Source organism: Scleropages formosus, chromosome 3, assembly GCF_900964775.1.
Source record: "Scleropages formosus chromosome 3, fSclFor1.1, whole genome shotgun sequence".
Classification (NCBI taxonomy): Eukaryota; Metazoa; Chordata; class Actinopteri; order Osteoglossiformes; family Osteoglossidae; genus Scleropages; species Scleropages formosus.
In genome coordinates, this window is record NC_041808.1 from 31,749,042 (window position 1) to 31,761,418 (window position 12,377).

A 12,377-nucleotide genomic window follows, 5' to 3' on the forward strand; every position below is an offset into this window, starting at 1 on the left:
TCTTGCTTCGCTTCTCCACCGCACCACTCCCTTTGTGCCTTTTAGTGATCTGTATGGCTGCACACACACGCACCCGGTAGCAAGAACGAAGCCAAAGTAATGGTGTATGTAAGCCAAGCAGGAGCGGAGGCGAAAGTGCAGTCGGTCTCTGTGGGCTCCACGCTACACGCTACGTGGATGGGGTGCATTCGGTGGTCTCGGGACTATTCCCACGTTGCACGCCCATAGCCCTTTGGCTCGACCGGCTGAGGACGCAATACTGCAATTAAAGGGCTTGCAGAAGAGGAGCATCATAGTTGCTCCTAAGGTTTACAGTTTGGTCAGTTCGTCAGCCTCGTCGTCCTCCTCCTTGCCTACTTGAAGGAGTGAGGTGAGGGCGGAATCTGGCACCGGGGCAGTGGCAGAAGGGCCTTGCTGGGCATGCCTCCCTGGGGATACCTGTGTCATACCTGCACCAGGGGCTGGGAGGGAACCCACACCTATAGTTGAGGCTGTTTCTTGGGCTTTGGGCACACCAAGAGCATCACCACCATCCTCAGTCTTCTTAGCAGCCTTGAACGTTTGACACTCGTGTCCAGGCCCAGTGGCTGAGGGCACCATGTTGCCAATTTCATCGGTGGGTGAGCGCCCGATGCTGCCATCCACCTGCGCCCGGATCTCTGGGGAAACTGACAGCTGGTACTGCGGCACAGGCCCACTGTCCGTGCTTTTGGGGAACAGGAAGGTCTTCATCTGCCCCTTGCCTTTGACGTTAACCGTGCCACGATAGTCAAACTCGTAGTCCATCTCATTCAGTGCACAGTAGCTCTCCTCACTCACTTGCACACGGCATTCTACACCTGTAGTGTCCATGCGGCTGGCGATGTTCACTGTGTCACCCCAGATGTCATACAGAAGCTTGGTGGTGCCGATGACGCCAGCTGTCAGCGGCCCATGGTTGAAGCCGATGCGAAGCTTGAACTTGAAGCCCAGCATGTTCTTATTGAAGTCATCCACAACACGCATCATCTCCAGGGCGAATTCAAAGAGCGCTCTCAGATGCCCATGCGGGTGTGCCTGGTCGCTGCCCTGCTGGGTGCTCAGCCCCGACGCTGCCATGTAGGTGGCACCAATGGTCTTGATCTTTTCGATGCTGGAGAAGGCTGGCTTCCGCAAGAGCTCATCAAAGTCGCCGATCAGCTCATTAAGCACACGGTAGCACTCTTTGCCGCCTTCATAGCTCTCCTCATAGAATTCACTAAAGTTGACAATGCTGGCAAAGATGACAGCCACGTTATCATGGTTCTTGGAGTAGCTCTGTGTCACTTTTAGCTGCTCGGCCACATGGATGGGAATGATGTTGCGGAGCAGCCAGTCTGCTTGGTCACGCATGTTCTGGATCTTAATGCGGTGCTGGTCTGCCTCTACGTTTCCATGGTAGTGAAGTCGGTAACTGACCTCAAACTCACGGTTCAGAAACCATACCAAAAGCAAGAGCAGGAAGAAGGCCAATATGGCTTCAGGACCCAGCAGATCTTGCGGCCGTGGCACTGGTTCTGAAGGGTGCTCCACCGATCTACTGACGTTCCTCTGGTCACTGGACCTTTGTGGAGGTAGGGGGCACATCTTTAGTTCATATCTCTACTAATTTTGTAAGTGTTGCACAACATTCCAGTCACTTTGGAGAAATCCATCGGCTAAATAGATTAAAAAAATCGAAACGTTAATATTTGGTGGTTGTAGTGAAAGGTTCTCTGACATTTGACTCCACGTGAAAAGAATTAGACAAGGCTAGGAATGGCGAAAGAAGAGAAACAGCAGACTATGAGGGTTTATAGAGGGTATAAAGCAGAACAAAAAGTTGTAGGATGGTACGGGGGGTTTCCAACAGAGAGCTTACCCACTCAGAATTTAACAATGGAGGCTACATATCACCAAATATGTTGCATGGACATATGAAGAGAGGCATGTTATTCGTCATCTGCCCTTCAATCTCATTCCACTGTATTAATCCGTACAAATCTGTCAGTTGTGGGAATAGGAAGCCTGTACTCACCAGTCAATGGAACTGTCAGAAATGCTGGAAAACACAAAAGAATCAGAAGTGTATCAAACGCAGATTAAATGTACAAAATATCCACCAATGGCCAGATAATGGCTGGATGTATAATAGACCATATTCACAACATTCTAATCTTCTTTGTAGATTAACAGAAACTGAGCTCATAATATTATGCTTCCTAGCATAAATCTGACAATTAAATAAACAGTTTAAGTAAAATGGCCATTTAATTCTTCAAGTCAAAGCTGTGATTTTAGAGTTAGATGTTTGCTTCCGGTTTATCTTCTCCAGGAGCTCTTGGCTTCAAATGGGAGGGGAAGAGCATAGTGACTCACCCCATCTTGCAGAAGGGATTGTACAGCAGAACAAGCAGTACCACCCCCACCGTGGTGGCAAGGATGGAGCGCATCCAGAAGCTCAGCTGGCAGAAGTTGCAGTACTGGATGATGGCAATGATGACAGCACAGCACATGAACATTGTGAACTGGGAGAAAGCCGAGGGAGAAAGGACATCAGCGAACAGACACGTGCATCATGTTGGTTATGAACATGAAATTCTAGCTGAAGGTTCAAGGTCAGAGTAAGGTCTCTACTGGTGTGCTTTAAAGCAAGGTACTTAACCTGAACTACTCCAGTAGGGACACTTAAAGTTACAAATCACCAATGACAAAAAATGATGCTACAAATAAAGACAACAACCACCTCAATTTAGATGGTCACTCCACATAAAATAATTCACACCAACCCCTCACCTTAAATTTCCTGCACTCACCTGTATGGAGAGATGGAGGTTACAGGTAACATGGGAAAAGATGGACAGAGCTGGCAAGGACACCAGGACTGCCCCAATCAGGTGGCGGGGGACCCATCCAGAGATGGCCCGCAGCAGGGTGTGAGTGCAGCCCAGGACTGTGTCCAGGCAGAAGGCCATGCTGTTGGAAGGTGCAAGTGAAGGTTGAAGAGAGTCATAAGTCACACCTACAATAATAATGTGCCCTGAAGCAAAAAGAAAGTGCTCAAAGAAGTTGAAAAGGCAAAATAAAGTCTTATTTATCAGTCTGAAAAGAATTAGCATAGAATTTTCTTGGAAGGCAGTATCATTACCAGTGACTTTAAGTGTTCTGATTTTTCATTTATCTCTGTATGGGTTAGAGTTCAAAAGCAAAGATATGGAAAATAAATATTAACAATACAATCAATTCATGACCAATAACTATCTGAGAGCCAGTGCAGCATCACAGTGTCTGCAAGCTATCCTGGAAGTATAGAGCATGAGGGAGGGTACAGGGTAGACAGGACACCAGTCAACTGCAGGGCAATTGCTCACACACACACACACACACACACACACACACACACACACACACACACACACACACACACACACAAAGAGCAATTCAGAGTCATTAATTCACCAAAAAATATCTGGACTCTGGGAGAAAACCTACACAAACATGTGAAAAACAAACTTCAAACAGAGTGAGCAACTTTCAAATACAGGTCCAAATCCATAACCCAGGAGCTGTGTGGTACCTGCTGAATTACCAAAGAACAACATAAGAAAACTTCAAAATAAAAAATAAGATAAATGGTGAGAGTAAAATGGGAAAAGTGATAGGGAAAAAGAAGGACTCAGTGCTTGTTATGAGAGGTAAGCCTGTACATTTACATTTATTAACTGAGCTGATCCTTTTCCCCCAAAGTGACTTACAATGTTAAGGTGCTTACATTTACTTACCCATTTATACAGTTGGGTAATTTTACTGTAGAAAGTACTTTGCTCAAGGGTACTACAGCTAGAGGTGGGAATCGAACCTACGACCTTTGGGTGCAAAGGCAGTAGCTCTAATCTCTTCACTACTAGCTACATATACATATACCCCACATTGCTGCATTTTTCGAATATTTCAGTTTCTCTTCTCTTCCACATTAAACTAGCTGGGAGTTAAACAGGGCTCTAGACCCAAACTGCTGCAGAGAATATAACTTCAGAAACAGTGTAATATCACAGTATTGCATCTTGCATAAAACAGTCCTAAAATGTATGACCTATCTGTTATAGTATTCCAGGTCACATATCTGATTCCTCCTTTCTTGCACACTACCCTAGGTTATCATCCCTCCTCTATGCCCCCGTCCCTGTCCCCATCCCCACCCTCAGACTTACCGGATGGAGAGCACCAATGAGAGAGCCTCAAAAAGGCTGGCGACAGCCGCCAGGCAGAGGGCCGGCAAAGGCAGCGGCTCATCTGTCAGCAGTGGGCGCAGGAAACACGCTAACGTGAGGGCCAGGAATACAGCGCAAGACAACAGCACATCCAAGAAGGAGCTGAAGGTGGGGCTGGCAAAGGTGCGCACAGCCGCCTGGGTCTCCACCTATAAGGCGAAGGAGAAGAGCAGCATCTAGAGGTTAAACAATGGGATTCGGTATCAAACAGTTAATATCAAGTCAATAGCTAAACCGCGAAAGAGAAAAATCAATCATCTGCAGTTCTTCAGTAAATATTGTACACAAACCTGTAAACTACTAAGATATTTAAACTATTCCCTGGAAATAATTTTTAATTTTTGATGCATCCAAGATGTCTTCTGTTAGAATTCAGCAAGCATGTGTCCTCAGTAGTCTATCTAGAAACAACGCAGAGAATATTTTTGTAACTGAATCCAGGGACTCAAGTGATTGTGGATAATTTAATCAGCAAAAACGACTGGAAAGGAGTAATTGCTGTGGACTGAGGAAAGCGGGGGGGATGTAAGGAACAATTCATGAAGAAAGCGTGAATAAGAAAAGTTCAGAGTGCAGGAAAACAAATGATTAGGTGAATGAAATTGGGAGCATCGATGAGAAAAAAATCACTACTGGCACACAGAACCAATCCAACACGTAAAACAGCACGTATGGGAGCAGCAGTAGTAGACTGCCAGCAGGGGGCAGTATGAGGTAATGGGCATTTTAAAGAGTCATCGCTGCCGCAGTGTGTTCCAGACAAAACGCAGTGCAGCACAGCACTGTTTTCCAGTGTGTGTGTCTGTCTGTCTGTGTTAGCGCAGCCACTGTGTGTTTTTTCCTGGACTTGCATCAAATGGGACAGTTAAATGGCAGAGAAAAAAAGAACAGTGCTTAAGAGCAAGATTTTGGAAGGCTGCAGCAGGACAGGTAAAGGAGGGGGGCTGAGAGCGCCCATCCAAGCTCGCCCATCTGTGTGCATGACGGTGCTGGGGAGGGGGTGCTGAAGATGGAGTGCAGCAGTAAGGACCGATGGAGCTACTGGGGCACAACCACAGACACCTCTTCCTGGTAGCTGGTCCTGTAGGCTGACTCCAGGGACTTCTCCAGGAAACTCAGACTCAGCCTGTTGATGGGGGGCTTGAAGAAGTAGTCCTTCATCAGACTGCAAGACGGATAATGGTGAGAGGGTACAGGGAGGTGGTGCCGAAAGGGGTGGGTAGCATTAAAATGTGGATCCATAAAGGACAGAAAGGGTGGGGGAGAGAAGACATTGGGGTAAAATGTTAAGAGCAAGAGGAAAAACAGCACTTGACTAGATCACTGAAGTCACACATACGTGTCATGCTGAAGGGTTTTTTAAAAGGCCAGAGAAAGCCACCTGTATCCTGTATGAAGCTGCTTTGCGGAGTGCAGAACGATGTAAATCCTCCACCAACGAGCAGTGAAGCTCCCCAACAGCCTACAGCTTCACAATGTGGCACTGGCCACTGCTGGAGCCAGATATCCTTGTTGATTATGCCCATTATAGGACAGATTGTTTTATGAAAACCATTGTATGTCTACATTTACAATTATTCTTTTTATTGAGCTATTGTTTTTCTCTGAACCAGCTTACAACCTTAAGCGAATGACAGAGATCTACCCATTTACACAACTATGTCATTTTCTACTGGAGAAATTTATTTTTCTGGGAACTAATTTGCTCCATGGTATTGAAACAGGAGATGGGATTCAAACCTGGGTCCTCGGAGCATACGGCAGTGGCTGTAAGTCTGCACTCCTACCCCATATGACTAAGGTACTTTCCCGTCCCGATAGACGGGGCCCTCAGAGCGACCCACCTGTCCTCCTTGATGACATCCACAAAGTGTGCATCGCTCCTCTCGCGGAAGTTCTTGGAACGCAGGGGGATGAGGGCAGAGTGGTCCATGGTGCCGACGACTTCCCCTCCCCCACCCCATTTCTTTTCCTTCTCCTGCAGCATCTCGCACAGCGAGGTCTGGCTGTTGGCCAAGGCTGGTCCCAGGTGGGGGCTCAGCAGCCCATTCAGGGCTTTGAGACTCCGTCCTGGGGGCACCTGTCAGAGAGGTAAGGAGTGAACAGAGGAGCGGAAGGGGAAGACAGTCAAAACAATGAGGTGCTTGGGGCGGCAGGAACGGCCACTTGCCTTGCTGCTGTTGCTCTTGTCCTCCTCCCGGCACCCATTCAGTACTGCCCCGGTCTCCTGGGACTTGTCCTCACCGGGCAACAGCATCACTGTGCAAGAGACACAGGGAGGCTGTAGAGACAAATACACACAGAGAGGGGGGGGGTCAAGTATTAGCTTCTACCTAAACTCAGAATGTGTTCCTTATGACCAAGGACTTGCACAGCATGTCGGAGATCTTACTGTGCCGCTAAACACCCAGAAGTTGAACCACATCACAGAGAGTGAAACATCATGGCTTTCACCTTCTCAGCCAAATCCTTCTTTTTGCTGCATGAACAACACAGCAGCCCGGCGACAGCAGCATGCCAGCCCTCCCAATACGGCGGTGTTTTTGGCTGCTTCCGAGAGAGCTCGAACGCCGATCTGCGTTTATCCCTCGGCACCGACTGCTTCAAAGCGTGAGCCCGGAGCACCCAGCGGAGTCATTAGCGCCGCAAGAGAACAAGCACACGGCTTTTTGTTTCTCTGTGTATCGCTTCATTAATTAGGCCGAGTCTAGCTGGCTGCTCGAGCTTCCCCTGCCCCCTTTAATTTGCGTCCGCCGTTCACTAATGAGGCCCCCCTGCGACCGCCTCCGAGTGCCGGGAAGTGGAGGAGCGTTTGGGGAGGGGCGGGGGGGTTGTCGACGGGGCTGACGCCCCACCATGTTGCTAAGGGTAGGTAATTGGTCTCACTTTTAAAGGTTGTAGGGAGCGATTACGAAGCAGCCGGGAAATAAAGCGTTCACACACCACAGGCACAAGCGCCTTTTGGTCTATAGATGGATAATTAAGGCCTTGTGAATCATTTACCAGGCAAAGCTATCACAAGTTATCAGTGGCTGCCTGATCCAAGCCAATCAACGCGCTTCCCTCCCAGCGGCAGGTCGCCCAGGTCACAGCTGTCAGTCGTCCTTGACACGATTCAGTTAGTGGCAGGGCGCATTTTCCCCACCCAGTCGCCATCACTGCGGTGTTGAATGCCTTCGATCTAATTGATTCCGACAAGGGCCCCTGGGAGGACTAGCCACAAGAGGCACAGAAGGGGAGGGAGTTCACGCAACATGGCCCGTTGCGAAGTGACAAAAACATCCTCGATACACAAATTAAAAGCCTTCCCATCCCCTAGCTCCATACCAACCCCCAAATACCCACCTCGGATTTGGAGAGGGTGTCCTGCAGCGTGGCTTCAGTAGAGGTGGCAGGCGGGGCATCAGGGGTGTGGGCAAGGGGCGAGGGGCTCCGGACGTCGCCCAGGTCGAGCCCAGCCAGGCCCAGCTGGGAGCAACTGCACTGTGAGGGGTCTGTCTTCCGCCCTGAGATCAGGTAGGTCTTCAAGCCTTGAGAGAAATACACGCATTGCGTCATATTACATGCCTGCTCAGCCAGACAGGTATCTGGAGATAGAGAATAACAGCACATTCTGGGGCCTGTGGGATATACAGTAGACTGGGACACACATGGCCACAGAGGTATGAAAGGAGGAGAGATGCCCAGTACGCTCCTGTACGCAATGTGGGTGTTTCCATCCTGCTGTTTAATCCTTGTCTTCGCAGTAGGAGGGTAGGTGGCATCCGGAAAGTTGAGTGCGCGTGTCCTCGTTCGTAGGACAACCCACCCTGTATGCCTGGGACAATCCCTGCAACGACCGCTCATTGTACACCTGATTTGCAAATAGCACAAATAAAAGCACTCTCCCCCAACACTTACCCTTGAATCTGTCCCCTGTCCTGCTAACAGAACTAACCAAGCATGTCTCATAGACCCCCTGAGATGCAACACTAATTTTATTATGGGGTGGAACAAATAGCACCAGTTTTACCTGGCAAGCTGTAAACTAGGTTCAAAAAGGGAGGGGGGCGGGGGGTGACTACACTCGCTCTGGGTGATTGGCCAGAAAAAATGTGCGTGTCCAAAACCTAAATTACGGTTGATCACATTCTGCCAATTGCACTGATCTGTTCGGTAAAGAAGTTCAGCTGTTGCTCCGTGCCGAGAGGTATCTTGAGTGACTCAGCCCTGTGGTGTCATACCAAACATTTTGACAGCAGTCAAAGCAGGTGTCACATCGACTAAGGATCTGGACATGAGACCAAATGTTTGCTGGTTTGACATCCACAGCTGAACTCTTGAAGTTAGTTGAAGTACGCAGGTGTACAAGTATTTTTTTTTGAACAGCAGTGTCAGCTACATAACTGCATAATCGCACACACACACACAGTCTGAAACCACTTGTCCTGAGCGGGGTCGCGGCGAGCCAGAGCCTAACCCGGCAACACAGGGCACAAGGCTGGAGGGAGAGGGGACACACCCAGGACGGGACGCCAGTGCATCAAAAGGCACCCCAAGCGGGACTCGAACCCCAGACCCATCAGAGTTGGTCCTGGCCAAACCCGCTGTGCCACCGCCCCCCCCCCCATAACTGAATAACGTCAAGCAAAATATCACTTTCTCCTCGTCATACAAGCTCTAGTAAGGAAGCCTAATTGAGTGCATAAAGTAGCCATAGTCTCTACTCGGCACCCATGTCCTTGAGCAGAAGGGAGCTTCTACAGCTCTGCTAACAAGGATATGAACCCCACAGTGTGCCACAGAACTCTCATATGGCTACTGAAATAGACCCGTTTGGCAGCAACCTGGCAGGAAATCAGATGTTTCACTGATACGTGAACGCTTTTTTTTCGTGGCCCAAAGAGATTTTTTTTAAAAATAAATAAACAAACATATTTCATCTAAATGACCCAGTCCTGATGCTTCGCTCTTTGATCACCGCGTGGAGTTGCCGCACCGCCAGGGACACATATCAGGATGAGTTACGAGGCTGAGACATCTGTAATCCTGCAAGACGTAAACGCTGCAATCTAATCGTGCTGTAATGGATGCATTTGGAGCCGTCTAAATCTCTTCCCTCGGCGTAGCACGAGGCCCGAGCTACAAACCCCTGAAGAAATGGCTATAAGCCTATACCTACATTGCCTTTGTTTCTATTTATCTCCTACAATAAGAGCTAAACCATCCTTTGCGGGTCCAAAAATTACTACATCCATGGGGAGGCACAGCAGCCGTAGAGATTTTTTTTTTTTTGCTTTTTCATTTCGACCTTGTTGACTAGCTCAGGGAACGAGGCTCCCAAGAAATGTGTAATTTCCACGCTCTCAGTAGGCAGCGCTGCGCAGCAGATCATTCAGAGATAAAGGAAACGTCATTCCCGCTGAAGAGGACGAGAAATGTGGAGAGGGACACACAGGGGACGCTTCTCAGCTGAAATGACGACAAGGTCGCTCTGCCTGTGACTCACTGCTCATAGCAATGTGACCCAATCTGTCCTTTGTCCATGTGTCCACAAAGGGGGCTGATTAAGTTGCGTGTGTGTATGTCAGAAAGCTCGAGCTCATGCCTCTGCATTCGTTTCCAAGTCCGGACAACGTGTATAGAGGTACAGAACACGTACCTGTGTAAGAGCCCAAGAAATTGCACAAGTGCCCATTTGTGACAGCCTCGTTCACCTGTCACTCAGAACGTGACCCTGAATCCCAGCCACTAACAGGCATCTAAGCGCTTCCTTTCGTGGGGAGAGTGTATTTTGGTAAAGAATGCGTGCCCCCGCATCACACAGAGTCGGCAGGGAGACGGTGTCACAGCTGCCGAGAATGAGCTGCGCGAAACACCCCCCCCCCCTTCCAGCTTGCAGTCACAGACACAGACTCATCCACTTCCTCCGTGCGCGCCTCCGTCATCATCCTTTTCCTTTGCCAGAGGCTTATGCAGGGAAGTTTTTGGGGGACTTATTGACCCCGCCTAAGAAAAGATCTGAGATAATGGATTTGTGCTCTTTTGAAGGAGAGCAGCTCAAAGGAGGCTGAACAATTACCCAAGAGCCCTAGCCTCTCCCACACAAAAGAACACAGCCAGGGGGCTACAGCAGCCAGGCAGGAGCAAGCCGCATGTGAACCTCAACTGACGACCACAAAAGCCACAAATTTTCATCATTACAACACGTCACCCCTCCAAGAATCATTCCAGAACAAATGGACAGTTCCAAGCTGTTACTCCGCTGGCCTATAAGGAGTTAGAAAGAGCAGGAATTACATCAGGAACACATCTGAAGAAGATGAAATATTACAGTAGGGATGTAACAGTATCTCCAGGACTGATACTGCTTTTGCGTCAGAGCGCAAAACAATATCTTTCTGGCGCTAAGCCCTTTCCTGCCGTAACCTTTTTCTTACGGCAAGCTTTTTTTTCCCCCCAGACAAGAGGGCAGAAACTGGGTGAACCAGGCTCAGCTGTCCATCTTTGGGCAAAACAAGCAAGAAACTGAAAACAGTAAGAGTCTTAGGCCCAAGAACCTACCAGAAAATGAAGCACGATTAATGGTTGAAAAGAGAAATGAGACCTGAGGCCAATCCCTTCAGATAAAAGCACCAATTAAGCATTAGAATAATAATACCAGCAGAGCTACAGGGAAAAAAAGGCTACAAGAACCTATATGAAAACAGACATTTCCCTGCCTGGACAGCGGTGTGATTCATGACGATCGGATCACAGCTGGCCGAGGCCCAGTTTCTCACGGTAAAGCAAGTGAATGAGATTCACAAACAATGCTACCATTTTCTCTGGGGTTGCAGCTATGACATCCACAGATGCAGAGCACGTAGAGGAGATGCTCCTGTAAGGCTCTGTGACAATACTCCACCTGCCCCCGCCTTCTGCAAAAAAATTAGTGGCGCAAAGCACTAGAACCTGACCTCCAACAAACCTAGTGCCAACGACTTGTAACTTGTGTGTTTGAACCCAAACGTAGCGGGGCGCAAGCAGATCGTCAGCTTGTGACATCATCAGCATGGTGCCCATGACTGCAAACAGATCGTGCACAACAGTCTCTTGACAAAGCCACCCCAAATTCCCATTTCATTTCACTGAACCAATCAACTCCCAGGACAATCGTTTTCATCGCTTTGAGGTTAAGTGTTGTGCTGTGGTCTGTTGTCCTTCCTGGAACTACAAAGAACAGCTGTTGGGGAAAAGATTCAACAACGAGGAACAACCTCTCTATTTAATGACAGGACATTCATAAGGTGACCACAACAATCCTAAACATGCCTCACTTTAGACAAACCCTGTCATTTCCATGCCTTTGATACAAGAGACTGCCACAAAGCATGGAAACACCAGTCCTTGGGAGGTTGGGGGTATTGAATTGACAATCATGGGTTTGGTGCTGACATATGCAAGTGGAAAACCAATACAGCACAATCTAGACCACTACAGGCCTTTTCACATTTTCTCTCAATCGGTCACATAGACCATGTTCAGATGGTTTATTCTCTATATTGTCTCAGATTTATGAAACCGCAGATAATTGGGTGAAAAGAGCGCCACCTCCGAGGTACCCAGCAGTTACACAGTGTAAGGTTTCATAGCATTCCTGCTCATTGTTGTTTAAAGGAGCCACTTGCCAGCAGGGCGAGTTGTGATCAGTGACTGAGGATGACTGTGGGGAGGACACCCTATTAGCAGCCTTCACACAGCAGATGGTGGGGCATGAAAACATGATCAAATCCCCACACTCCCATCCTTGTCTTCAGCGTTCTTCGGCTCCAGATGAAAAGCCTGAGAGAAGTCCTCCATGCCACGAAGGTTACTGGCCTGCCTTTGGTGCCCTGGGCAGAAGAGGCTCTGAACCAAAACCCTCCTTATGCACACCACAAACTTGTAACCCAAAGATTACGGCACCAAGTCCAAGAAAAGGCTCTACAGAAGTGTCCGTGAACAAGCATTTTATCTTCAGTAATCCTGAGCTGCATGAAAGAGAATTAAAAGTATGTGCAAAATCATTGACTGCTCATCCATCCATCCATTTTCTTGACCGCTTGTCCTTCCAGGGTCGTGGTGGCAATAGGGAGAACAGAGAAGCCC

The 12,377-nt window shown here is 48.5% G+C and overlaps 1 protein-coding gene across 1 annotated transcript in view; it reads right to left on the minus strand.

The window, feature by feature from the left end:
- The window catches only part of adcy9 (adenylate cyclase 9), a 32,791-nt gene continuing 20,414 nt past the window's right edge, over positions 1-12,377 (minus strand). The window contains exons 2-10 of the mRNA XM_018743020.2: positions 7,614-7,798; positions 6,439-6,549; positions 6,113-6,348; positions 5,331-5,433; positions 4,209-4,417; positions 2,814-2,973; positions 2,377-2,525; positions 2,036-2,059; positions 1-1,582 (exon numbers count right to left, since the gene is read on the minus strand). Of these exons, the coding sequence (XP_018598536.1) occupies positions 310-1,582; positions 2,036-2,059; positions 2,377-2,525; positions 2,814-2,973; positions 4,209-4,417; positions 5,331-5,433; positions 6,113-6,348; positions 6,439-6,549; positions 7,614-7,798 (2,450 nt within the window). The 3' untranslated portion in view covers positions 1-309. The remainder of the gene's footprint in view (positions 1,583-2,035; positions 2,060-2,376; positions 2,526-2,813; positions 2,974-4,208; positions 4,418-5,330; positions 5,434-6,112; positions 6,349-6,438; positions 6,550-7,613; positions 7,799-12,377) is intronic.